Source organism: Camelus ferus, chromosome 19 (assembly GCF_009834535.1).
Source record: "Camelus ferus isolate YT-003-E chromosome 19, BCGSAC_Cfer_1.0, whole genome shotgun sequence".
Taxonomy (NCBI): Eukaryota; Metazoa; Chordata; class Mammalia; order Artiodactyla; family Camelidae; genus Camelus; species Camelus ferus.
In genome coordinates, this window is record NC_045714.1 from 40,283,253 (window position 1) to 40,311,246 (window position 27,994).

At 49.5% G+C, this 27,994-nt stretch overlaps 1 protein-coding gene across 2 annotated transcripts; it reads left to right on the forward strand.

Annotated features, from left to right (window-relative positions):
- The first annotated feature begins 1,420 nt into the window (after positions 1–1,420).
- On the forward strand, positions 1,421–26,711 carry BPI (bactericidal permeability increasing protein). Of its 2 annotated transcripts, none has more exons than XM_032462287.1 (15): positions 1,421–1,647; positions 4,175–4,289; positions 5,586–5,714; positions 6,869–7,030; positions 8,224–8,287; positions 11,900–11,963; positions 13,364–13,455; positions 14,595–14,771; positions 15,958–16,017; positions 17,335–17,502; positions 18,649–18,716; positions 20,850–20,892; positions 23,502–23,565; positions 24,691–24,770; positions 26,236–26,711. In XM_032462287.1, exons 1-15 carry the CDS (start codon positions 1,518–1,520, stop codon positions 26,272–26,274), a joined length of 1,455 nt encoding a protein of 484 aa, XP_032318178.1. In that variant the 5' UTR covers positions 1,421–1,517; the 3' UTR covers positions 26,275–26,711. The 2 variants fall into 2 exon arrangements, with proteins under 2 accessions (XP_032318178.1, XP_006188688.2); XM_006188626.3 differs by having other exon boundaries at positions 1,422–1,647; positions 24,694–24,770.
- The last annotated feature ends 1,283 nt before the right edge of the window (positions 26,712–27,994 follow it).

Genomic DNA, 27,994 nt, shown 5'->3' on the forward strand with positions numbered 1-27,994 from the left:
GATGAAGAAAACTGTAGGATGAGGAAGCAGTGAAATCCAGTGCAGGGCGTGTAGAAGGAGAAAGAACACTGCATACTGTTTGTTGAAAACAGGGAACTTTGCAAAACTGACCAATGTGAGCCCATGTATCTTTGCTAGAAAAAAAGGACACTCTACCTCTGCTTACCAAAACGGGGGTCTCAGCGGAGAGAAAGGCTCTAAAATACATTGCTGCTTGTCATCTCTGGAATTGGGGATTACATGTAATTTTTATTCTCTTGATTCTTAAATTTTGGCCAATGAACATGGATTACTTTTAAAGTCAGAGTGACATTAATAGCTACCATTTGTGGGCATATTATACAGGGATGTTGTGCTAAGAACTCATATGGTTTAAAGCCCTTTCTGTCTTCACAATAATCCAGAGAGGGAGGGTGCTCTGGTTAGCCCCACTTCACAGAGAGGGAATTGAGGTTCAGACAGGTGGCAGAGCTGAGATGTAAAACCACAGTTAAGATACTGGACTGCAAAATCTGAGCATTTAATTATTATCCTTTTTGCCTCCCAGGACAAGAAGATGCTAAAGTTTCTGTTTTCTTAAATGTTTTACTAAGCAAAATATCAAGGAAATCAAAAGTAGAGAGAAAAATATAACTTTATTTATAAGATGAATACATTCTGGAGATCTAGTGTCCAGCATGGTGAGTCGAGTTAAGAATATTGTATTGTATACTTGGAATGTGCCAAGAGAGTCACTCTTAAGTATTCTCACCACACACGCAAAAATGATAATTATGTGAGGTGATGGATGTGTTACTTAGCTTGATTGTGGCAATGGTTTCACAATGTAGACATATATCAAATTATCACGTCGTACACTTTGAATGTACCATTGACCCTTGAACAATGCGGGGGTAAGGGACACTGACCCCCGCTCCCCAGCAGTCAAAAACCCAGGTATAACTTATAGTCGGCCATCCATATACACAGTTCCACTGTATCCAAGCTTCCACACCCACGGATTCAACCAACCACAGGTCATGTAGTCCTGTGGTATGTATTTATTGAAAGTGGACCTGCACCGTTCAAACCCGTGTTGTTCAAGGGTCAGCTGTATACAATTTTATTTGTCAATTGCACCCCAATAGAGCGTTAAAAAAAAAGGAAAAATATAATGAACTTTGATGTACCCACCACCCAGCTTTAAAGAAGTCCTTAGGAGGAGGGATTAGGGTGGGGGTTCAGGGAGGGGGACAGGGTGCTTAGGCAGGGGAACGATGCCCAGAGCCAGAAGTCTCACCACCCTACCCCCCACCCCCAGTTCCCAGGCTCCTCTCTGGCGGCCTCTGGGGCTGTGGCCCGACCGCGGTGGGGAGCCGGGGAACCGCAGGCCGGTGTCCTCCCCCTCTCCCGCCCCCACTCCTGTTCCTTCCTCCTTTCCACATTTTACTGACTTGTGTTTCCCCAGCTGCCTCCTGCACAGGTCCCTGGTTCCCCTCCAAGGCGTCGAGGCTCTGGCAGCTCTGGAGGACGAAGACATGGCCAGGGGCCCTGACAGCACACTGAGGTGGGCCACCCTGGTGGTGCTGGCCTCCCTGGGCACAGCCGTGACAGCGAACCCCAACCCCGGCGTCGTGGCCAGGATCACCCAGAAGGGTCTGGACTATGGTAATTGGATGCCTTCCTTCCCTCCCCTCCCACCAGCCGCCCCTCTAAGGAGCACTGATTGAGCACCTGCTTTGTGCAGCCCTTTAAATCCATTGTCTGGCCTGCTCACAGCTCCTCTCAGGAGCTCCTCTTCCCCTCCCTGTTTTATGAAGAAGGCCAGGGGAGTTGCCCATGGTCACAGAGCTGGGAAGGGGCAGCACTGGAGCTGGAGGACTCTGAGCCCAGTGCTCAGGCCCCTCACGGTCCCTCCCTCTACCCAATACCAAACGCGGGCTTCCAGGCCCTTCACTTCCTCCCAAGCTGGTTCTCAGCCCTGCCATTTGCCTCAAGATTCCTGGCTCAGTCTTCTGTGTGGGCAGAACTGAGGAGAGGCGTTTGGTCCCTTCTTAATGGTCTCCCCCAGGGTAGGGGCTTGGCAGCCTTATTGTGCACATCAGCCATTGGGTGACCCAGAGGGGGTCCCCCAGGCCACTCATCTGGGCCCAGACAGACGAGAGAGTGGCCCGAAGCAGCCCCCTGACCAGCTCAGCTCTGGGGCCGGCACTGTGCTAACAGGACGTGCTGTTACCAGCAACATTCACAGATGAGCAGACAAACTTGGAGGAGGGACTCAAGATGTGGGTGGCCTGGGTCTGAGCTCTGGTCTTGTCTGATGTCCCCACTTGGGGCTGCTCAATGCTGCCTCTCAGTAGCAGAGAGATGAACTGCAGAGCAGCAGGGGATGGCTGGCCCCAGGGGGATCAGACCCAGTTGAAGGCAGAACCTCAGCGGCTGGTGTGCCCCTGGGGGATCAGGACAGGCCTTGGGGCACCTGGTGTCCCATCCCTGAATTCCTACCCCAGCCTGGGCAGGACACCTCTGAGACCTCAGGGCTGCAGACTGAAGGCTCATGTGAGCTAGGAGAAAGGAGTCATGGCCCTCCTCTGTGCCCAGGGCTGGGGTGGCCCTGAAGCTTCCCGGGAGCAGAAGCTTGGGCTCCTCCTTGAAGCCCAGACGTCTTCAATGTCTGTCACAGCAGCCTTGGTTTCTCTTTCTATTCACACCCCACATGGCAATCGGCGAGTTTTCTGAACTGCAGCAAATCTGTTCGTGTCCTTCCCTGTTTATTCCCACTATTCAGTGGCTCCCAAGCGCCCTCAGAAGATGTCCTGGGCTTGGCATGAGGGCCCTGGGCATGGCCCCTGCAGACCCACAGATCCTGGCCCTCCCATATCGTCTTTTTCCTCTGGGCACTGACAATATATGCATTGTTTACTTCTGAATCCCCAGAAAGTTTATCTCAAGGGATTCAAAAATAAAATGCAGGCTCTGGGACCAGGAAGCCTGCATTCAAATCCTGCCTGCATCACCTGTCAGCTGTGTGCTCACCTTTCTGGATCTCAGCTTTCCCATCTGTGAATTGGGAGTAGTAATGGGACCTAGGATTGTTCAGATTCAGTGACTTAATATCTGTGCAGAGCCCAGAACAATGTACAGAGTAGGAGCTTGATAAATGTCATTATAATTACTATTATTATTTCCTGACTGGCTCCTGGAAAACACAAACCCTGGGGTCCCTCATCGTACTATTCACTCCTTCTCAGTTAACGTGTTTGCCTTTTAATTAGTTCTTTGGTTCTGTTAACTATGTAATAGTTAGCAGAATTCCTGACCTTGGGGCATTCATTCATTTATTCATCCAACAGATGTTAAGTTCCAGTCACTGTGGTAAGTGCAGGGGACATCTGCCACCGTTCTTAGGAGGCTTAGTAGAGGAGAGAGAGATGAATCAAAAACTCTTGTGAATAAATGCATGATTACCAATGGTAGTGGGAGCTCCAGAGGAGATGCCCACGGCACCGTGAGAATGATAGCAAGGGGGAGCTTTCTCGTCTGCTAAGTCAGAGAAAGTTCCTAGAGGAAGTGATGAATGAATTGACTAGAAGTTGATCAGGTGAAGATGGGAGGGAAGGGTCTTCTAGGCAGCAGGAATGGAATGTGCAAAAGTCCTGTGGCGAGAGAGTCCACAAGCCGGAGAGATGGAGTATCAGTGAGGGCAGAACCCAGAGCAGGTGTTCAATAAAACCCAAAGGATGCATGACTGGGGATTTCGGGGGTGATATTTTAAACTAGGGGTTGGCAAACTACAGCCCACAGGCCAAATCTGGGCCAACACATGTTTTTGTGTGGCCCAGGAACTGAGCCTAGCTTTTACATTTTTAAACAGTTGAAAAAGTAATCAAAAGAAGACTCCTATCTCACGCTATGTGAAAACGATACGAAATTCAAATTTCAGTGTCGATCAATAAAGTTTTATTGGAACACAGCCACACCTATTAATTTACGTATTGTCTACGGCTGCTTTGTGCATAAAGGCAGAGCCGAGTGGCTGTGATAGAGACACTATGACCCATAAAGCCGAAAATACTTACTCTCTGACCCTTGACAAAAAACCTCAGCTGAGCCCTGCTTTAGACCTTTCCCATGCCACTGTCCCCGCCACGAACTGGCTGTGCCTCTGACCAGCGGCCCTGCTCTCTCCACTCAGCCTGCCAGCAGGGAGTGACGATTCTGCAGAAGGAGCTGGAGAAGATCACGATTCCGCCCTTCTCAGGAAGCTTTAAGGTCAAGTACCTCGGGAAAGGGCAATATAGCTTCTACAGGTAAGGCCTGTCCCGCCCCGTCCTCGGTGTGCAGGAGCGTAGTATTTGGGGGCCACCAAGACCTCGAATCCCAGGACCAGGACCACAAATTCCTAAACTCAGAGAAGTTAAGATCCCAAAGCCAGTGTTTCTTCCATCCCGAGGGGATACAGTCCCCTAGGCTAAGGGTGGAGGAAGCCACAAAAACTCTTTCAGACACTCACCATGACTCCTGGGGAGATGTGTTGTGAACCTCAAAACTGTGCCAGGCCTGTATATTAATTAGGATTTGAAGGGGGAGGTGGTGAAGTTTCAAGGACAGAAAACCTAATCCAAAATGGCCTGAACCAGAGTTTACCAGCTCCCACAACTGAGAAGTCCCTGGAATGGTCTGGCTTCAGGTTCTGCTTGAGGCAGTCTCAAGTGTCACTGGACCATGTTCCTCTCTTGCCACCTCTCAGCATCCCTTCCCTTGGGGAGGGCCAATTCTTGTGTAGCGTATCCCCACAAAGGGGCAAGAGGGCCACCAGCATCGCCTCAGCACTCCCAGCTTTGTGGAAGGAGGGCTCTTTCTCCTTACAGCTCAGGCAAAACCCCTAAGATTCACTCTGATTGTCCATCTTAGATTCCATACGCACTCTTGAACCAATCACTGTGGCCAGGGGAATAGAATACACGAATGAGCTTGCACTGAAGTCACTAGCTCCATTCACCCCCTGAAGATGGTGGTGGAGTCAACTTTCCCTGGAGCAACATGGAATGGATGCGGGGAAGGGTCCCCCAAACTAAAATGCAGCTCTGTTGTCACAAGAGAGGCGTATGGGTGCTGGGGAGAAAACCTACAGATGTCCTCTAAAGAATTTTATGCACCCAGTCATTCAACAAACATTTCTGAGCACTTAACTATGTGTCTGACTCAACAGGCTTGGCTACAATAATGAAAAAAGACAGACACGTTCTGCCCTTTACAGAATCTGTAGTCAATAGAATGACATCCATTACCTTCACTGATCACCCCACATTCTGCAAGATAGAGATGATCGTGCCCATTTTACAGTTGAGGAAACTGAGGCTCAGGATGATTAAGTGATGTACTCAGGCTCACACAATAGTCAACTGAGGAGCAAGACTCAAATGCGGATTTGTCTGACTTTAAAGCCTAGCTGCAGAATTCTCAAGACTGCTCTCAAGGCTTCTGGGTTCTCTTGGAATGAATGGGGTAAAGGGCCGGGGTGGCGGGGAATGAGTCTGCACTGACCATTGACCAAGTCCTCTTGTGGTCACCCATGAGGCTAACCGAACATTTCTTTTTTCCAGTATGGTTATCCGTGGATTCAAGCTTCCCAGTTCCCAGATAAGACCATCGCCTAATCAGGGCCTTGATCTCTCTATCAAAGATGCCAGTATCAAGATCAGTGGGAAATGGAAGGCACGAAAGAATTTCATGTGCGTTTCCAAGCTTGGCATTTGTTGAGTGTGGGGGTGAGCTCTGGGTGACATTCAGAAGGGATGAGAGCCAGGGTCTCAGGAAGGCCCAGTTTTTGCCTTGAGCATCACCATTTGTCCCCTCAGGGTTCCAGGGGGAATTTTTCACAAAAGAAGTTTCAACATAACCCTTGGTTAATAACTGAGCATTTGTCTACATCTCAATGCAGGACCTTGGCCAGGCTGAGTTGGTTCCTGGGGCTTAGGATGGAAGGCTAAGTGGGACCTTTGATTTACCCCATTATCAGTTAGCTATTGCTGTGTAACAAGCCATCCCAAATTTAGTGGCTTAAAACAACTCATACACTAGAAAACTGGGGTAAATCATCCAAATGACAACTCTGAATCTAAGTATTGGTCTCTCACCACAGAGACCCTATGCAACAGTGATAGTGGCTCAGACTGATTAGTGACTTTAGCAACTTCTCCTTTGTGGGGAATCCAGGGAGGAAATGGAGGAGGTACTTTGGTGAGGAGAGGAGTGTGGATCTGCCTTCTCTTATAAGGCCTGCTAGGTCTTTCGGTTCCCCATGACCAGAATTGCCTAATTCTTCACTTGGGCTCTTTTGTATCTATCCTTTCACTTACTGATCACAAAAAATAACAATACTTCATCACGTGATAGAAGAGTTGACAAATTACATTCACATCCAATGTCTTTTCCAAACCTCTTTTCATCCCTGAGGGAGGGGTTATTAACCCCACTTAATGAACTAGGTATTAATTAATTAAAGTCATTCCCCCTGCCCTCTAAACCCAGATTTCTAGTGGCAAGGCTGGTGTCACATTGCTGGTCCAGGGGCTGGGTGAGGAAACTGAAGTTCAGAGAGGTTAAGAAACACCCCTAGAGCCACACAGCACAGGCAGAGGCTGAGGCAGTGGGTAAGAGCTGGGTCCTGCCAGGCAGACCCAGGTTCCAACTTTGGGGTCACATCCTGGCTCTTTCACTCAAGCGGCTATGTGACCTTGGGCGAGTTACCTTCCGTCTCTGAACTCCACCTCCTCACCCAGAGTGGGGCTAATAGCAAAACCTAGCTTCCAGCGTCCATGTAAAGTTTGAATGGCGGCAGGAAGAAGATGCTTGCTCCAAGTCTTTCCTTTTTTTTTCCCTTCAGCAAAGCCAAGGGCAACTTTGATCTGAGTGTGGAGGGCATCTCCATTTCAGCTGGTCTGAAGCTGGGCTATGACCCCGCCTCCGGTCACTCCACTGTCGCCTGCTCCAGCTGCAACAGCCACATCAACAGTGTCGGCTTACACATCTCGGGCAGCAGCCTAGGGTACGATCTCCTGGGGCTGTGGGTGGGAGGAGGGACAGAATCGTCCTAATCATTCTAGTATTCGGAAAACACATCCCCAACGCCACTTCCATACCAGGCCCTGTCCAGAGGCCGTGGGTGTAGGGAGGGGACAGATGGGACTCCCCTGCCTTGGGGAGTCACTTGACTGTTCAATATTCATTCAGCAAACTTTACTGAGCACTTACTATGCTCCAGGCTCTGGGCCTGGAGTGCTCCATCTTATGAAATCCTTACCACAAGTCCGTCCCTCATCTCTCCACCCATCCAACAAATATCAGCTAAGAATCTGCTGTGTACCAGGCTTCTTGTGCGATGCGCTAGGGAAACAGCAGTGATCACTAAATTTGGCCCTAGTAACAGCGATTAGAGGCTTACTGTGTGCCAGGCACCGTTTCAAGCGTGTGCTCATCTCATTCAATCCACACACTGACTCTGTGAGGTTAGTCTATTAGTACTTCATTTTCCAGGGAGAAGATCAAGGCATAGAAAGAAAAATAACCTGACTTTTCACACCTACTGCGTATTGAGAAGGGATTCCGCCCAGGACTGCCTGGCCTCAGATTCTTAGCCACACAGTCCCTCTTCTCTTGAAGCTTCCAGCCCATGGTGAAGACAAACATTAATCCAATCACTGCATTAATGAATGTCTCACAAATTACAAAACAGTATAAGAACTAAGAAAAAGAGGTACAAAGTGTGGGGAACACATAGGACAGGAGGATCCGACCTGGTCTGGGGACTGACCAGTCCTTCACTGAAATGACATTTGAATTGAGATGAAAGAATAAGTGGAGTTAATTAGGTTGGGGACAGTGGGTGGTTGAAGCAGTGCAAACAGCATATGCAAAGGCCCTGTGGTGGGAGGAAGCACAGGACACAAGAGGATACGGCAGAATAGTGTGGCTGGAGTTCAGAGAGGAAGGGAGTGGTGAGGAATGAGCTGAGACAGGGTGGGGCCAGCTGTGTATCTATTGAAGAAATAACCCCATACACAAGTCACTGCACACAGGGGAAGAAGTGTCTGTGGGGATGTACACAGTTGGAGCCTAGGAAAGAGGGTGGTTAGGTCTATTTGGAAGAGGGGGGAAGGCTTCCCAGATGAGGCAGCTTTCTGAATGCAGCCTCAGGATGTCTGGAAAGCCTCATGCCTGTCCCCACGTGTCACTCTCCAGGTGGCTGATTCAACTCTTTCACAAGAAAATCGAGTCTTCGATCCAAAACACCATGAACAGCAAGGTAGGAGGGGCTCAGAGTCTCATCCCCCTTCAGAGCGGGTGGGACCCTCCATGTCCACATCCCATATGCGTCGCTGGACACTTCTGCTCTCACCCAGACCTCTTCGGTAGTCCTCACAGCTTTTTGAAAGCACATATCCAACTGTAAAACTTGGGTATGTCCATTTTCTCGGGGATCCAGCAAGAAACTAGGAAAGGGCCACGTCACGCACCCACAGCAAACTCTCCCACGCCCATGTGGACCACCTCCACTCTTTCCTCAACATCCCTCTCTGCAGAGAAACTGCCATTCTCTCCCACTGACCCTCTCTTCTTGTAGCCCTTGGATCTCCTTCCCATCCCCATCCCCGGCCCCTGAACCCCCTTCTTGGTGATCCTGCCCCCAGAAAACATACAACTGATGAAGCTGCTAGAGTGAGACTAAACACTGCCCTGAGGCTGGAACTGGTACAAAAGACAGACACAGGCGTGTGCTCCCCAACCCTGCCTTCACCCTAACTTCCTCCCAAGCCAACTTCTTCAGCTGAGAAAAGGGGCCATTCCCTGGACTGCTTCTCCATGAACAAACCATCAGCTTCCAGGAAACCCCTGAGCCTGTCACCCAAGCCATTGAGCTTGGGCTTTCTCCAGAGGGCAGTAGGGAGCCATTGAAGGTTTTAGGCAAGGGAATGACCTGGCCAGATCTGTGCTTTTGAACAATTTCTCTGGCTGCCATGAGACTGGCTAGAGGGGCCAAGAGCAGGGGCAGGGGTCTTCGGGTGACTGCAGAGGCTCGTACAGTCTTCCCAATGGGACACCCGGTTTCCCAGCCAAAGGCACTGACAATATGAGCAGGGAGACATCGATCAATTGAGATCATCTCTCTGAAGACCCTCTGTCAAAAGTTAAAAAAAAAAACCATGTTTGGTGGTCAAAATGCACAACAGAGTAGATTATAAAATTTTAGAGGGTTTTAGAGTCAGAGTCTCGGTTTTAATTCTGGCCCCAGAGCTAAGCTGTGTGATTTTGGGCAAATTTCTTGACTTTTCCAAACCTCAGTTTCACCATCTGTAAAATGGGGACATTGATACCTTCTTCACCAAGCAACTGTAAGGATTACTGAGACAATGCAGGCAGTGTGCTTGCCCACCAGCCTGGCTCGATCATAACTCAACTGGTTTTGTAATTATAGTATCATGGGGGTGTTAGCATATATTTAACATATGGAACTATGAAAACAGATCATTGCTTGGTAACACCTTAAGAGTGACCCTTTTAGAAAAAAAAGCATGACCTCCTGATAGCAGCCGCACTAAACAGTCACAAATGCTGCTGCCGCTGCTGGTGAACATGATGGTGATGAAATGATGGTGTTGGAGGAGGAAGAGAAGGATGTCCTATACATGCTGAGGGCTTACAGTGGGCTTCTGCTATGCTAAGAACTCTTTACAAGGATTCCAGCATTTAATCCACACAAAATCCTTATGGTGCTGGGGGTGGGGATGTTGTCTTGACTACCTCCATTTTACAGATGAGTAAATGGAGACACAGACAGAGGAAGTAATAGTGCTGGGCTTCAAACCTAGGCCACTCCAGCTCAGAGGGGAAGCTTTTTAGGGATGGAGGGATGGATGGATGGATGGATGAAGTGTCAGTGTGTCCATGATGCTAGGAATTTCTGGAAAAGGGGAGGAATGAGTTGGGGATTCAACCCCCAAGCAATACGGGAAGAAAGATGTGTCTCTGAAGGAAGGAAGAGTTTGTATACGGTGCGGATGCGGGGGTGAAGGTAGAGGGCGGTTGCAATGGGCTGTGATGTGATTTGCTGTGGTTTGGAGCCCCCTGGTGGCCAATATAGGTAAATGGCCCTGGAGGGCATTGGCTGAAAGCAGGCAGCCCAAGGGTCCAGCTGCCCCCACTGCCAGAGGTGCCCATCGGTCCACCTTTGGGTCGCCTGGAGAAGAAACATCCTAAGTCCCCTTGGGACGTCTAGAATTTTATTTGATAGAAACACAGGAAAATAAAAATTTCTCCCTCCTTCCTTACTTTCCTCCCTGCCTCTTCCCAGAGAAAATAACTTGATTGACAATGGGAAAGGAGGGAGGGAAGTAGTGAGGGTGCCCTCTGGGCAGAGAGGGGGCCAGCCCTGAGAAGGAGTAAGAACCTGAGGGGTTTGGTTGGGCTGTGCTGGTCTTGTGGGCCTGTGGGAAATCCATGGACAGCTGTCCAGAAGGCAGCTGGACCCTCCAGCTGGAGCTCAGGGGAGAAATCTGGCTGCAAACCAAGGTCTAGGTCTAGGTGTGGGAGCAAGGAGCAGGCAACCTTGCTTGGGTAACCCCCCAGCCCCAGACATGGCTGAGACAAAGATTCTGGTGTAAGTAGTTTCTTGGGAGGGAGTCCCAGGTGTGGGGTGGGGAAGGGAGCAGGGGACAGGAGCACTGCTGAGTGGGCCGCTGCTGTGAGTGACCCGGTTCAGTTCTGCAGGCAGTTCCCAGGAATCCTGGATGCACATCTCAGAACAAAGGGGTGGGGAAGCTGGATATTTATCCACCAATTCTCACCCGTCTTTCTGGTGTCTGTAACTCCTTGGCACTTTGGAGTAAAGTCCAGGGAGGAGAGAAGGTCCTCAGGCAGGGAGAGTTCCAAAGCTTGGGGCTAGAATCATAAAGCAGGATCTTCTTTCACGCCCCTCACGGTGCCTGGACTGGGAAGATTTGACGGCTTGGCTCATCTGGGGCCATTGACCAGAACTCCTACCCTCAGCCCCTCTGTGAAGCTGGGCTTTGCCCAGCGCACCACTGGGTTCCCTTAGGGAACATCTCAAGACACCAATGTGGAAGCCGCAGAGTCTTTTATGACCTCGCCAATGAAGTTATGCAACATCACTTCCGCCGTGTTCTCTTAGTTGAAAGTCACCAGCCCACCCACCCAGATTGTAGGGGAGAGTTCACAGACTCCACCTCTCACTGGTGGGCATGATGGTGACAAGGTCACATTCAAGATGAGTGAGTGGGATGGAAAATATAACCTGCAGCACCCCAATTTACAGATGAGAAAAGAGAGGTCTAGAGAAATGGAGTAACTTCCTCAGTGGCAAAATCAGCATGTGACCTAGGTCTTCTCAGACAAATGCTTATTCCCCTGTGAGCTGTGGTGGAGGACGGGAGGGCTTCTCTGGACACACAAAGCAAAGATGAGGGTGCCCACCCAGACTTGTGCAGAGAGTCTGCCCCCTGCTCCCAGAAGCACACACAGGGTAAGGCTGACCACTGACCACCTCCTGTTTTTTTTTCACCACCTCATTCCACAAAAGAGCTGAGCAAAAACAAAGAAACAAACAAACAAATACCACATTTAAAAAATAGAAAACACAAATAGCCATCAGAAAAGCTCTTCACTAAAATAGGAAATAGAAGGCAGATGTGCAGATCATACAGTCACATACAGTTACTATTTCCAAGCTATATATTGGACTCTGAGCTTCCCAGTGGCCAAGGAGAAAAGGGAAACTTGAGTAGCTCCATGATTTCAATGAAAGATTCAAGAAAAGCAAAACATGTCTGGAAAAATTATTCCCAAAGGACATTTTCCATTATAGGAAGCTCTCACTGATCAGTTCTTTTGTTCTTCCCAGGTCTGTGAAGTAGTGACCAGCACTGTGTCCTCCAAGCTGCAACCTTATTTTGAGACCTTGCCAGGTAAAGGCTAGGTGGGGTCAAGGAAACTGGCATAGAAGGGGAACAGGGAAAGGGAGATAGGGAGAGTGTGATGGAGCAAGTGAGTTTCCCAGCCAGGCCTGGGCTTGGGTGGGAATGGATAGAACAGGTTATTTTCAAACAGTAATTGGCTTTGGATTCCGATTGGGCCAGGTCCTTATAGCAGGTCTAGAAGTTAAATAGAAAAGCAGCCATTCCAAACAACAAATACCTGCACCTCTGAAGCCAGAGCTACATAGCTAGCATGAGATCCGAGGCTGGTCACTTCTCTCTGGGCCTTAGTTTCCATATCTTTAAAATGGGGACAATCTTCTCTATCCCTCAGAACTTGGTAAACTATGAAGATCTTCAGTTGGTAGGGGAGAACCCCTCTGGCCAAGCACTTACCATGTGTCCTGCATCCAGCAGAACTATTTCCTCCTGGCCTCCAGACACCCACCTCCCCACCCCAGCCCCACCCCAAGATCACTGCATTCTTTCAGTTTTACCAACAGGAAACTGGGGCTCAGAAAGGACCCAAGGCTTGCCCAAGATCACAAAGCCAGTAAGAAGCAGACGCAGGATCCAAATTCAGAGCCTGTGCCCCAAACTGCTACCTGGGCTGCCTCCCCGAGGAGCCTGCATGGCCAGCACATGGTATATTCGCCTTTAAGATGCATCCTCTTCCTCCAGGATCCACCTGGCCCCTCCAGGAGCAGGGCCCATCCTGAGTGTGTTCAAAGCACTTGCAATGTCTAAGGTCTGGCCTCACCAGGCAGGAAAAAGATTTTTGTTTGAGTCCCAGCTCAGTCATTGACCAGGCATGCCATCTCGGACTAGTTACGTTTTCTGAGACTCAGTTTATTCCCCTCTGACATGAGAAGGAAGGGCTAAAGGAGGGGCCAATATTTATTTTATCCTCATTGATTAATGCAGGGAAAAGGAAAACCATTCAGACCTGAAGCCAGTCTGGGCTCAGCCTGGGATATTATCACTGCCAATAATGATCCCTTCTGGCTTTTGAGCCCCAACCCTGTACAGGGCGTCTTCAAGGTCACAAGCAGTGCCTCGTCCTACAATGAAACGAAGTGGCTCAGAAAAGTGGAAGGACTTGTCCAAGGTCACAGAGAGCTCATTTCAAGCCCAAATCTCTCTGCTTCTTCACTCTGTGTTTTAGCCACGTCTCAGGGTTGTTGGAAGAAGGGAGATAGATGATGTCTGTGAATGTGGGCCTTGGGCTCATTTTCCTTTAAGGGAGCTTAGGGAGGGCTCCCTGGAGGAGGTGGGAATGGAATTAGCACTGCAGGTCTTGATTCAATTTTAAGGGAGGCTGACCCTGCATCCCAGGTTTCAAAGATGCTGCCCAGGGGAGCCAGTTCATGGTCCATCTTCTTTCCCCCTAGTGACAGTCAAATTAGACAACGTGGCAGGGATTGATTACTCACTGGTGGCACCTCCAAAAGCCATGGCTGATAACCTGGATGTGCATCTGAAGGTGAGACTTACACCAAGAATCATACACCCTCATACCTTTGCCTCAAATCTCTCTTCTCCCTCTGCCCCGGGACTCCCCAGCATCCTTTGACAGCAAATCTTACAGTGACTCCACCCCTTTCCTATCTATCCTCACCATTCCCCCCAGCCCACTCTCCACATCTCCTCCCAGCTCTGGTCACACTGGCCTCCCTGCCATTCCTGAAATATACTATGACTGCTCCCTCCCCAGGGCCTTTGCACTTGCCGTTCCTTCTCACCAGGGGGCTCTCACCCAGATATCCACAGAAGCTCTCCTATCCCTCCTTCCAATCTTTGCTCAAATATCCTCTCCCTTTGAGAGGCCCTCCCAGACCACTGTTGCTGAAATACGTCCTGCTTTATCTTTCTCAGCAGCACTTAACACATATGCATGCGCACACACACAGTCACAAGCCTGTCTCCCTCGATGTGATGAAAGAAAAGGAGCTGTGATTGCTTTGTTCTTTATTGTGTATGCAGCACCTACAACGATGCTTGGTATATAATAGGTGCTCAGTGAATATTTATTGATGGAGGGAGGGAGGGACGGATGGAGGGATGAATAGATGGAGTTAGTTTCATTTCATGCCACTTTCTCCCTCACTCACCACCCTCCAGCCAGACTCACTGGCTTTACACCTCGTCAACACATCCAGTTAGTTCCCACCTCAGGACCCTTGTCCTGTCCGACCCTCTGCCTGTCCTCCCCTCCCTCTCACGCCCTCCTCTACCCTGCTGGCTTCTTCTTCTAGCCCGTGGGTCTGTGTTGGGATGTTGTTCCCCAAGCAGCCTTTCCTGACCACCTCAGCTGGAGAAAGTCCCACTCCCTGAATTCCCTCCGTCTGTGCCCCACTCAGTCTCTCCACAGCTGGGGACTGGCTTGTTTGTTCACTGTTTACTTGTTTGTTCTCAAACACATCTGATGTCAAAAAGAAAATTTAGAAACCACAAAGGAGCAGAGAGATAAATAGGAGGGAAGGAGGTGGGGAGGGAAGGAGGAGAGAGAGATTACCCAAATATTACAACTCCTCTGTGAATGTATGATGGGTATCAGAATAGAAACATTGAATTGTCATTCCTGAAGGGGGCCCAGACTCACTCTGCCGCCTCCATCCCCAGGGGGAGGTCTTCAGCCTGGCCCACCGCAGCCCCAGTCCCTTTGCCCCACCGGTGCTGAACCTTCCCACTGACCACGACCTCATGGTGTACCTGGGCATCTCTGAATATTTCTTCAACACAGCCGGGCTCGTGTATCAAGAAGCTGGAGTCTTGAATCTAACCCTCAAGGATGACATGGTAAGGCCAGGAGCGGGTGGATTGGGAAGAGCGCTAGACTCAGTGCAGTAGATGGTCTAGATCCAAGTCTTGCTGGATCTGGAAACCAAGGTCTGGACTCTAGAGTCAGCCGGACCTGAGTTCAAATATCGGCTCCGCTCCTTTCTAGCTGGGTGACTTTGGGCCAGTGCTTCAACCTCTCAGAATCTCATCTATAAAACACCAGTAACGGTATCTTCCTTCCAAGGGTACTAATGAGAATTAAATGAGACATGAATGCAGGGGCAGCCCCGCCCAGGCTCAGCATGGAGGAAGTACTCAGTGAAGACCAATAGTAACAGCCAACACGGACTGAGCACTTGCCACGTGTCAGTCTGTCCTCCAGTCTTATCAGTGTATCCCTGCTACCGTCACCATCCTGACTGTCTCTGTCTGTATATTGTGGCTGAGTCCTGCTCTGGTCATCAGCTGACCCATCTCCAGAGTCTGGGGGCATCCTCATCTCATCCTGGTCCCCAGCCACACAGATTCCTCCTATGCTGCTTCTGGAAGAGATGCCAGGTCCTCCCTTTCCGTGGAGGCACCAGAGGGATCAGAGCCCCCATGTGTTCCCTGAGGAAATACACAAAGACCACCTAGACGAGAACTCTTCAGAGCAAGCAAGTCAGCCTCCATCACCTGCATTTGGCAGAGACTCCAAGGCAGGCAGAGGGCAGGAAAGCTTTATAGTGAAAAAAGGGACGTCTCTGGGTATGCTCTTACAGAGATTACTGGCTTGGGGAAGATGAAGCTGAGCTAACAGAAGTCGGGCATCCTATGGGACTGGTTTGGAGAGCATATTTGACTTTTTCAGGGAAAAAAATAGGGAAGGTGGGAGGGTGTAGCTCAGTGGTAGAGTGTGTGCTTAGCACGCATGAGGTCCTGGGTTTAATCCCCCGCATTTTTGTTAAAATTAAACAAATAAATAAAATAAACCTAATTCCTTTCCCCCCTCCCCAAAAAAACACCAAGCAAACAAACAAACAAAAAATAGGGAAGCTGGCAGTCATTGATCATATCCTGACCATTCTTGGTCAGCATTCCATTGTCATATGTGGTCTGGCCATGGTCTGTTTGTATATGCAGTCTCTCACCCCTTATATAGAATCTGCCCCTCAGTCTATAACATAATCTTCCAAGATCCTTTTCTCTTCTTTCCTTGCTACAGATTCCAAAGGAATCCAAGTTCCACCTGACAACCAACTTCTTTGGAACCCTCATACCCCAGGTAAGAAAAGGCCTGGTCCTCTTTACTCAGCTCATGAGGTGGCCCAAGGGAGCCAAAAAGGACAGGGCTCTGCCGACTGGCCAGCTGAGAAACCCCCTCTCCAATCCAGAAACGCCCCAGCTCGAGAAAGTGGAAACAGCTTTGTGCAGCCCATCTCCAACACAGAGAAAGTCTCCAAGCACCCAAGTGCCCACATATTTCTGGGGTCCTGTGCTGGGCATCCTGCAAAACAGATCGTATCTCTGCCCTCCTGGAGCTCCAGTCCAATGGAGAGAGAAAATGATTGTTCAGGAACACAAAACAATTTTTAAAAAATATAGACTGCATAAGCGAAGCCAACAGTTTGGTGAGGTCGTTAGACAAGGCAGCCAAGGAGGGCCTGTCTCAGGCTGCTCAGGCTGCCAGACCGAAATGCCACAGAATGGCTGGCTCAAACGATAGAATTTTATTTCTCACAGTTCTGGAGGCCAAGAAGTCCAAGATCAAGGTGCCAGCAGATTCCGTTTTTGTTGAGGGCTCTCTTCCTGGCTTGTAGACAGTCACTGTCTTGCTCTGTCCTCAGACAGCCTTTCCTCCGGGCCCCTGGTGGGAGAGCACCTCAGCTCTGGTATCTCTTCTTATAAGGCTGCTAATCCTATTGGATCAGGACCCCACCCTTATGACCTCATTTAACCTTAGTTATTTCCTTAGGGCCCCATCTCCACATTGGGAATTGAGGCTTCAATATACGAATTAGGGGGAGTACAAACATTCAGTCTCTAACAGCCTCTGTGGTGATGGCATTTCCAGAAATTCCTGTACAGGAGATGCTGTGAAAGAGGTGTGACTGGTAGGGGAGGCCAGGGGAATTTCTTTGAGACTTCATTTGCATAAAAATAATTATTTTACTATGAGTTTACCTGGAGGAAGATTGGAGGCTAGCAGAGATAGGGGTGTCACCAAAGCTTTCCTCAGTTCCTTGATGAAGCCACCACTGCTTTCTAGACCTGAAGAAAGGGAAAAGCCAAGCTAGGGAAGAATGAGGGACAAGCATTCCGGGAGAGGGAACAGAGAGTGCAAAGGGTTTTAGAGGGGAAGAGAGCAGGTCATATTTGAGGAATAGAAGTCCCGTGTGCCTGCAGTTGGAAGGCAGGTGGTTGAGGCCTGCAGGGTGAGGTTGGTAGGGGACCAGATGCTGAATTGTGTGACCTTTAGGATTTATTCCAAAAGCAGTGGGAAGACATTGGAGGTGTTTGTGCAGGGCCAGGATGAAATTGGATATAGAAACGTTTTATTAAATTGCCCCTTTTGTTGGTTGTCCCTGCTGGGGGACTGCAGGTGGCCAAGATGTTCCCGAACATGCAGGTACAGCTCCTCATCTGGGCCTCTGTCCCACCGCACCTCACCGTGTGCCCCACCGGCCTGGACATCATCTTTGTGCTGGAGACCCAGGCCTTTGCTGTCCTCCCAAACTCCTCTCTGGCCCCCCTCTTCCTGCTTGAGATGGTAAGTTGTTCCCAAGTAAGAGGAGACAGGGATCCCTGGACAGGGCCGAGGGCACTGCCCTCAGAGTCAGGGGGACCAGTGTGAATCCTGCCCAGACTCAAGCCTGGACGGTGTGTCTCCAGGACCTGAGACTGGAGCCACTGTCCTAACTGCCTCTGACTTCTGCCAGTGTTCATGCATTCCGTCATTCACTCCATCACTGGCCTGAAATAGGTGTGGTGTTTCCAATTCGTCCACTCATATCTTTGGTCATTCAATTATGCATTTGTGGATTTGCTCATTCATTCATTTATTTATTCAATTATTCATTTGATTGTTAATGTGAAATAGGCTATATCTTTTCTGGTTCATATATGCATTTATTTTATATTGAAGTATAGTCAGTTTACAATGTGTCAATATCTGTGCACAGCATAACATACACGCATTTGTTGATTCCAATATCTGTTCACTTACACCTTTGTCCAATTCGTTGTTCACTCATCTATTTGTTCATTCCTCCATGTATCACTGATTCATCCATGCCTGTCTTTGTTTATTCCCTCAATTGGGAGTTTAGCCCTTCACGTATTCAAGTTTTAGTCCTTTGATTTGTGCAATCATTCATTTGATAACTCTGTCAACACAGTGAGCATTTGGTGGTGTCCACTCTGGCCCCTGGAGGTGAGGGACAGACTCTCCCCACCAGAAGGTGCTCACAGGTCTGCCCAGTCTCAAGTTGTGACCCATTTCCCCCACTTTAGGATTAAATGGATTCTGAGGGGGTTGCCCAAGGCCACACAGACAGTGGGCAGGAAAGCAGAGGTTGGGAACCTCGGTTTCCTGACTCAGTAAACATTTGATGAATGAATGGCTGTGGGAGTCTGGCCCCTCAGCCAGTCTCACACAGCCCACGGGGGTGGCCTGGGAACTCTGAAAGGGTCTCAGAAGCAGGAGGAGAAAAGGCTAATTGGCTGACAGTCCAGGACTCATCACCAAGCAGAAAGCAAAAGGAAGTCTCCTCCTCTGTGGGTTCTGTGGGTTTGACGTGTGGTGTGGGCTCCTCTGCCAAGCCTTGGTGGAACTGACCCTCCCAGTCTTGGAGGCTTTGCAGAGCCCCAGGCGCCTGGGTCAGGGAACTTCACTTCCTGGACTGTTGCTTTGCAGAACACGAACGTTTCTGTGGATGTTGGTGCCAGATCCGACAGGCTTGTTGGAGAGCTCAAGCTGAACAAGTAAGTGGGCCTGTGGGTGCGGGAGGAGCAGGCCACCCATCTGTTCTGGTACCCACGGGCTAGCAGTGGCCTTACCATGTGCCAGGCTTTCCTGTTAATCCATCACCTTTACACCTCAAACAGGGCATGGAGGGCACAATATCCCCACCTTGCAGACAGTGAAACTGATGCTCAGAGATGAAGTGACCTGCCCAAGACCACACATCCTAGAGTGACCAACCATCTTGGCTTGTCTATAGTGTCCCAGTTGGGGTACTGAAAGTCCCACGTTCCAGGACACCCCCCAGTGCTAGGCCAACTCATGGCTGGGCAGTGCCAGCTGAGGAATCCACTCCACACTGAACCATGGAAGCCCCCAGTGCCTGGCCTTCCTTAGCGCTTGGAAACCCACTTCAACGTCTTCCCTCCCCATCCTTCATAGCCACCTCCTGCTGGGAGACTCTGGAATCCACGCCCAGGTTTGACTCCCGGCAGAGGAGGCTGTAGTAGGAATGGGGGCTCTGACACTGAGGCTGCTGCCTTTGAGGCTCAGCTCGCCTTGGCAAGCACCAAACTCTCCAGACTTTAGTTTCCTGGGCTGGTAAAATAAACCCAATAATTATTCTTTGCTCACAGCATTTTGTGAGGATGAAATGAAGTATTAGCATGGGTTGCTGCATTTAGGACACTTAAAGGCATAAAATAAGCCCTCAGTAAGCAAGAGGGAAAGAGAAAGACAGAGAGGCACACCGAAAAAGAGAAATACAAAAACTGGGGGAGAAACAGAGAGAGAGAGAAGGAAAGAGAGACAGAAAGCAAGAGCAAGGCAGACAAATAGACAGACAGATGGAGAGACTCTCAGAGAGACAAATAGACACAAAGGGAGGAAAGAGGGAGAGAGAAAAGGTGAAACACAGAGATACAGAGCGAGGGAGACATGCACAGAGCAGATGCGATGACCCCAGCCTTTTGACAGGGCAGCTACCTCTTCATCACTTTCACGCTGTTTAAATTGAGTCTTGACCCACATTCCTGCCCATTCCTGCCTTCTCTCTGGCACAGAACTGTCCTTCTTAACCTTGAATTTGGCTCCTGAGGTTTACATGTGGCTTATTTCTCCTGGCATCATTTTGACAAGTGTTACTGCTTCAGAAACATGTGGGTTTAATTTTCCTGGGAAACCCCCCTGGGCCTCTCAAGTCGAGGAGCCTGAGAGGATATAGCAGGCTAATGGCTGAGTACAGACTTTCTGAAATAGGCAGGGATGGGGGCTGTGAGAGTCCATAGGGCAGGAGTCATGGGGCTCCCAGCTCTTGGTGAACAAGAGCGAGTTTTCAAGCTTTGTAGGGCATTGGAGACAACAAAAACTGTGGCATCAGCGAGACCTGTTTGAAATTCTACTTGGCTAATTGTTAACTGTGTGGTCTTGGGCAGGTTACTTGACCCCTCTGAGTGTCAGGGACCTCATCTGTAAAACAAGAGTGTGATGGCCCTTGACTCTTGGGTGTTACAGGAATTCAATGGGATAAAGCACTCAACACAGTGAATGATAGGGGTTCAAAAATAACCACTTATTTACCTTTCTCCTCGGTCATTGTTAAAATGTCATGAAGTTTATGGGTTAGTTTACTGACTCCTTGAAAAGACCAAGGGTTTCAGGCAAGGGTGGATCCAGGTGCAGAAGTGATGTCCTTAGGACTTGACTCTCTTAATCTCTTGGCTCTGCTATCCCCTATGCTGGCTTCGTTTCCTAGCAGGCTGTCAACAAGTGGTGGCAAAAATGGTCACCAGCATCCTCCTAATTTTGGTGGAGAAAAGAGAACACCTCATTCCCAGTTATTTCCAGCAGAAGTCCTGGGACCAAGTCTCATTGGGTCAGCATGGGTTAGAGGTCCATCCTTAAAGCAATCACTGTGGCAGGGGAGGTAGACTACGCCCTTTGGCCAGCCCGCTCTAGAACTCAGCATTATTAATGTAGGGAGTGGGTGGCTTTCCCAAATGAAAAATCAGGAAGCTGTCACCAGAGGAAGGGGGACGGATACAGGATGGGGAAACCAGGTGGCATCCTCCAGAGGGGGCCCTTCTCCCCAGCAACTGGGTTCCAATACAGGCCAGGCAAATGGTGGTCTCAGCTTCCCCCTCCCCTTCTCACAGGCTGCTCCTGAACCTGAAGCACTCGGACATCGGCCCCTTCTCGGTGAGTCCTTCCTTCCCCTGATCTGGAGATGACTGTCCTGAGGGCCACTCCGGGCTCTTGGCATCATTTCAGCAGACCACTGGTTCATTTGCATGTAATTTGCATGTGAAATAATGATGCTGGGAGCTTTGTGGACACAGAGCCCTGAGCTGGAATTGCTGCTTTAGGCTTACTAACTGTGGGTCTTGGGCAAGTCACTTCCCCTCTTTGAACTTCAGACCTTCCCCACAAATCAGGGCTAATCCTTTCCAGCTGGGTTACTGTGGGGAGGTTTAAATGGAATTAAATGTGCACAACCAGGTATGGAAAAATCTGCTCAACAGATGTTTGTTGAATGAACAGGTTAACTATTTTATCAGATACCCATTCTGTGGAGGGCATTTTTCCAGGTGTGGGGATATGCTGATGAGGACAGGAAAGTGACCCCTTCTAGATCATTTCAGTCAAGATCAATGGGATGAAAACCAAGATGGAGATGGGGTAGAGAGTGATGGGGAGGGGGCGGGTTAGACCATGTGATCAGGGAAAGCCTCTCTGAGGAGGTGGTATTTGGGCTGCAGAAGCCAGCACGGTAGAGATTTTTTGCAGGCAGAGGGAATAGCATGGGCAAAGGCCCTGTGGTGGGAACAAGCTTGGTGTGTCTAGGGAGTGAGGGAAGCAGTGGGACTGGAAAAAGCAAGTAGGGGACCTAAGAGGAGGTGTGGCTTGAGAGGCAGGCAGGGGCTGGCTCCCTTCCGAGCCTTCTGGGCTGGAATAGATTGTGTTCAAAGGGCAGTGAGAAGCCAGTGAACTGTTTCATGCAGGGAGTGACACGATCTGATTTATACTTTATAACAGACGCCTTGGCTGGGATGGGGGATTGATTATGGGGGACAAGAATCAGACCATGTGGATTGCTGGGGAGTCAGGTGCACTTGCCCACGTGAGAGATGACTGAGGCTGGGACTAGGCCAGGAAGAAGAAGAAGGATAGTGGATTGAAGACATACTTTGGACGTAGACTTAGCATTTGGTGACAGATGATGTGTGGGGTGAGGGAAAAGGCAATGAAGGAAGACTTCTAGAATTTTGGCTTGAGCTGCTGGGTGAATGACAGAGTCACTTAGAGGTGGAGTAGAGCAGGTGCCCAAGGAGATGATTCACTACCTGGAATCACTGTCCATCATCAAGCAGACTCACCCCTGCCTCTCCCCCGCCCCCACGCCTGGGGCACTGGTGGGGACTTGTCCCTGTAAATAACAAGTCAAATGGTCCTCAACAGCCTTGATGAATGAGCATCACCATGTGACTTCTATCAGAAGCCATGATGTGCTGATTCTGTCCACAGCGTCTTACTGTACCTGGCCAGAATCTCTTAGGGAGCCTCTGGTCAAACTCCTGAAGGACTTAAATCTTCCTTAAACCTCTGAAATGCCCCCCAATAACCCCCTCCAAGAGGGTGCCTTATAAGCCGCCCAGCCCTGAAGTCAGACCGTCCCAACATCCCCTCCAAAACCGATGGAAATCCAGCCAGCCGTTTCCATCCACTAAGATTACAACAGAAGGACCCAAAACAACCTCATTGTATTTTCATGGATTTACTGGTGCCAAGGCTCTCATGGCGGCAGCTGGACTCAGTCTGTAACTAACTTCTGTTTCTGCAGAAAATAAAAATTTTAAGTTCTCAGATTCATGGGAAGAAGGGCACCTCATTCAAGGAGCCCAGGGAATTACAGCCTGCTGAAGGAAACTCAATTGTTCCAGAAACAAAAATGCACATATTTACAAGTTGTAAATGTCACCACTACAGACAAGCATCTTGAGAGTGTTACATTATTTTTGAATTTTTTTCATTCTTGCAAAAGCAAAACATATACATTATAGAGCAGTCAGAACCTACAGATTTACAAATGAGCAATATTCCTATTTTCACTTCTTAATTAAGAATTTGGAATATATCCTTCCTGACTTTTTTCTGTGCATATTTAATAACAAAATGGAATTATGTGGTTCCGTGGCCTGCTTTTTCTTACTCAAAAACCTATCTAGCAAAATCTGCATTGATAATTATATTTCTACACTATTTTAAATAGTTGTACAGTCTCTTAGTATCAAAGTGCCACCATGTTGCCCAGATGATTCCCTAATTGTGGACATGTAGGTTGCTGTTAATTTATTGTTTGGATTATATTTACTGCACTACGTCATTTCCTTAGGATAAAGACCTTAGCGGCATGTTTGCTGGCCCACCAGACACACACATTTTTAAGGATTTTGATGAGTATTGCTGAATAGCCCTCAGAGATTGAACTAATTTGCCCTCTAGTCTGCAGTGTCTGAGCACGTGGATTTTCTTACACAAAGGTTTTCATGTTTAAATGCTCCTCAATGACTTTCCTTACCTCAGCTTTGCCCTCTACCATCTAGAATGTGATTTGCACTTGGAGTTTGTAAAGCAAAAGAGATCTCATTGGTGACCTTGATCCAGCTGCAGAGTTTTCACATCCCCCTGGTGTCCATCTCTCAGCGGTTTTCCGGCTGTGCGGTTGCCCTGGGTGGCAGGGAGGGTGATGGAGAATGGCTGATGCCACAGTGCCCTGATGTGAGTCCCGTCCTCCTCCTGGTCCCCAGGTTGAATTGCTGCAGATGGTCATGAACTATGTCTTGCCCACTGTGGTGCTTCCGGAGATTAACGGTAAGGAGCTTTGGAGAAGTGATTGGTTTTCAGTCCTGGGGAAGTGGGTGGGGTTCAGTCCAGGAGCCACTTAATACCCAGCCCCAGTTCTAGGGGCTGGAGGTGGTCACCCCAAATGAAAATCTAATGGCATCTGACCCAGAAAAGGGACGGGAAAAAGGGAAGTCACATGAGTTGAGTTCCTCCTACGTGCCCATCCATGATGTCATCCAACCTTTGAGACAGCCCCTTGAGACAGGGGATGTTAATATCTCCAGTTTTCATGAGAGGAAATGGAAGATCAGAGAAGTTAACTGATTGCTCCTGGTCACAGAGGAGGTGAGAGTTGGAGCTTGGGTTTGATCCGAGCTCTGAAGCCAGAGCCCTTGGTCTTTTTGCAACTCAGACAGAAGGACCAGGGAAGAAGGGCTAACCCAGGCCAACGTTTACACTCAGCTCACACGTTGGTAAACCCCCTCACCGCTGCGGAGCCAGGGGCAAGAGTACAGAGGTCCCCATACCGTGTGACTAGAACATTTAGACTATTTAGAAATTATAAATTAAGACAACAAATTATTATATAGATTATGGCTTCTCCTTCCACCTTGACAAATCCAGCTTCCTAATGACCTAGGAGATCAAACTGGAGTCTAGAACTGTCCAGAGTTCCATGCCAGAATGTGGTGGAATGGGACGAGCCGGCCCCTGGCCACTGCCCATCTCTGGTTTCATCGTAAACATGGAGGGGCTTTGAGTGCACATGAGTAGATACCCCATCCCATGTCCACAGGCTGTCCACATCCTTACAAACAGCCGCCCCAGCCATCGCTCGGGCCAGGTGTGCACCAGCAGGAGGCTGGTCTCGGGGAAGAGGCCCACACAGGAACTGGATGTGGGCCAGAGGCTGAGGGGGCAGGAATGCGTGGGTCCCAGGTGCCTGGAGCTTGGTGGAGGAGAGAGCCCGAGACTCCAGGCAGCCTTCCCAGGCCTGCACCACTCCATCCCTACCCAGAGCCAGGCACGCTGGTCTAGGAGGCCGCCTGGCTGGCTGTCTTAGGTCCCTGCCCTCTCTCTACCTCCTCCTCCCTGCAGAGGAGATAACCTTAACCTCTACCTTACCCTTGACCTCTACCTTCACCTCCAAAGCAGAGAAGCTACAGAAAGGCTTTCCTCTCCCGTTGCCTGCCTACATCCAGCTCTTCAACCTGGTGCTTCAGCCTCACCAGGTGAGTCCCCCAAGGTCTTCTGCAGCAAAGCCCACACAACAACTGCCTTCCTCCACGTAAGCCCTGTATATAGCACTTTCTTCCCTTACAACAATCCCGGACGGTGGGTGTTGTTAATAAACAGAGAACAAAGGCTGAGGCTCAGGAAAGCCACATGGCCATTAAGTGCAGTCCAAGTTCAAAGCCAGGTCCCTGCTTTTAACCACTGGCAGCACCACTCCCACGATACACTCGGTAAAAACGGAACTCACTCTCTGGCCCCAGAGCCTCTTCTATAAGGTGGATGCATTTAAATATTTGACAAATATGCGTCACATGCATTCCTTTATATCCAGCATCCTTCTAGGCCCGTGGGATATAAAGCATGGTCAGTATCTTGGCAGACTGAGATTCCAGAATGGATGGCTTCCTATTCTCTTTCCCCTCGCCTGACCCCCTAATGGCATTTGACACTATTTTCCCAATCCTGGAATACTTTCTCCTCTTAGCTTTGAAGATTACCCTTTCCCAGTTTTCTGGCCACTCTCCCTTTGCTGGTCTCCTCCCTCTGCTCCGAGCAGGATTCTCCGGGGCTCTGCCCAGGCCTCTGCCCTTCCCCCTCCCATTGCTTTCTCTGATCACTTTCATCCCTTCAGACTCAACAGTCACCTTTGTGCCACCCAGTGACCCAGCCACCCTTCCAGTCTCTTCTACACGCCCGACTGGCATATAGCTGGCTTCCTGGGTGCCTCCACCCTGAGGCCCCTTAAGCCCAGCATGTTCCAACAAATCTGATGAACCTACAAGGAAACCATCACCCACTCCTGCATTTCTTATCATGGGCAGTGGCTTCCTGATAATCTCGTGGCCCTCACGGGAAACCCCCACATCGCTCAGATTCCCCGCTCTCCCTCACCCCCCAATATCAATCAATCCCCGATTCCTTGGACCCAGGAACTACTCAGGGTAAGAGACAATAGAGAAACAGCTGACAGAGCAGAGGAAGCACATCCCCCACGTTCCCCACATTTTACCAAGTTCATCCTTAAAATTCAAAAATGACCCCAATGGGCACAATTTAATTTCTTCCTTTCTGAAAAGTCTGAGTGAAGGGTAGGATGGCACAAAATAGAAGTGATTTTGCAGCCTTGATGGGAAGGAGGGCTCCCTTGAGCTGCCAAGAGGCAGGGATGACAAATGAAGGCCTTCACGGCAGCCCGGGGGTCTCCACGTCTGAGAAGGAAACAGCTGTTTGGGAAGCTGTGGACAGATCCACAGCTGCTGACGTGCAGACCCCAGTGGCGCGATGCCGAGTCCCTCCCGCTCACTCCTGCCTTTCCGTCTGTCCACAGACAAACCTGCTCCGCTCCCTCCTTCCCAAAAGGCAGGCTCCCACAGTTTCCTTCTAAAAACCCAGCAGCCCAACCCACACTCACAAACGAGAGCTGTTCTCCCAACCGAAGCCGGCGTTCTCGTCTCTCCCCAGGATTTCCTGCTGTTCGGCGCGGATGTCCACTTCGGCTGAAGTGTCCGTGCGTGCCGGGGCTGCCAGTCACGCCGGCAGGTGAGGGGCTGTCAGCGCAAGCCGCCTCTCTCGCGGCTTCCTTCTCTAGCTCTTGACGCAGGTGACCCTTGCAAACGTCTCCAGACCCAGATTCAGAAATGAACTAAACATGGGGAACTTTGTTCCTTGGAAAAGTGTGTGGTGTGTATTTCAGGGATTAAGCGTTTCTTTCAAGGGCTAAGGCTGCACGGACATTTCCTCCTGGAATTGCTTTTCGATTGTAGAGTATTTCTCTTTGTGCTTCACATAGCGTGCAGCACACACACACACACACACAATTTTTTTTTTTCTGTAACATTCTTTGTGATGGTGTTATTTCTTGTTTTATGTCCATTCATTCGTTCATTGGCTGCCCCGAGTGTGGCCAAGATAAAATCACCTCTTTTTATTTCTCTAAAGTCTTGAGCCCCCACGTGCCTTCCTTCACAGAAAACTCCCACTGTCCCTTTTTGAGGATAACCCTCGTTCCACGCTGCCCAAGAATATCTGGGGCTTACTTAGTCCAAAGAGAGGAGGTCTTGCTTCCTAATGTCAAGCAGAGGGTGTGTAGAGTGTATCCGTTCCCTGGGATGCTGTTCCTGCCACTGCCACATGGTGTCGCTGTTGAACAGTGATTCCGCACAGCCCAGGGTCTTCCTGTGTAGTCATCAATCCACTGTGGCTGTTGCTCCTGCCACCCCCACATGGTGCCGCTGAGCCACTGTCCTGCACATCCTGTTTCCTCTGCCCCATACTGGGTTCCACGAAGTGATGGCTCTCTTGGTCCTTGCTCTCCTGCCCAGCCATTGGGCGCAAAGCAGAACACTGGACTGGGGAACAGAGGCTATTGGAGTTTTTAGTCAGTCACATCCTCCACTGCAATTAGCACTTCCTCATGACTCTCCAGGCTGGTGTGGAAGCCAGATCATCAACCCAGACTGTCCTTGGACTCTTGAATTTCCTTGGGGACTTCGGGCCATTTCCTCTCATGGGACATCAGGTGTGGCTATCTCAAGCCATTAGATAGGTCCTAACAGCATTGAACTTGAAATTGATTGAGCAGTCCTGGAAGACCACCTTAGCTGTTGACATTTGGCCTGAGACCAGAAGGATGAGGAAGAGTTTGAAGCAGACAGTGGGGTATGGGACGACATGATGAGGTGCAGTTTTTAAAATATTCTGTTGTGACTTCTGAAAACGTTGGAGGGGCCAGAGTGGAAAGGAGTGGGCACAATTAGGAGCCTGTTGTCATTCAGACTTCATCCAGGTTGGTGATAGTGAATATGGAGAGAAGCAGTTGTAGTGAGAAAAAGCTGAGAAAAGATACATTTTAAATTTTAAAAGAAAAATGTACATGCTTCTGCTGACATCATCGACTCTGTTAAATGGAGATAGAGATTCTGGGACCACACAGGGGAAGGGAGGGACCTGGATCAAGCACAGAACACTAATGATGTCACTCACAGCACTTTCCATTCCCCAGGGCAGGAATTTTTCCATCTCTTAGATAGAATCACTCCCTGGATTACACATCTGGCAAGTGGCTGAGCTAGGATTCCCACCCTTTCTGTCATCAGAGCCCATGCTCTTTCCTTTCCTCCCAGATGTCCAAATCTGATTTGTTTGGGGCTTGGCATATTTAAGGCAGGACTCCTGTGTTCAGTTGCCCAGGTTGTGCACTGTAAAAAGGCACCAGGCTCAG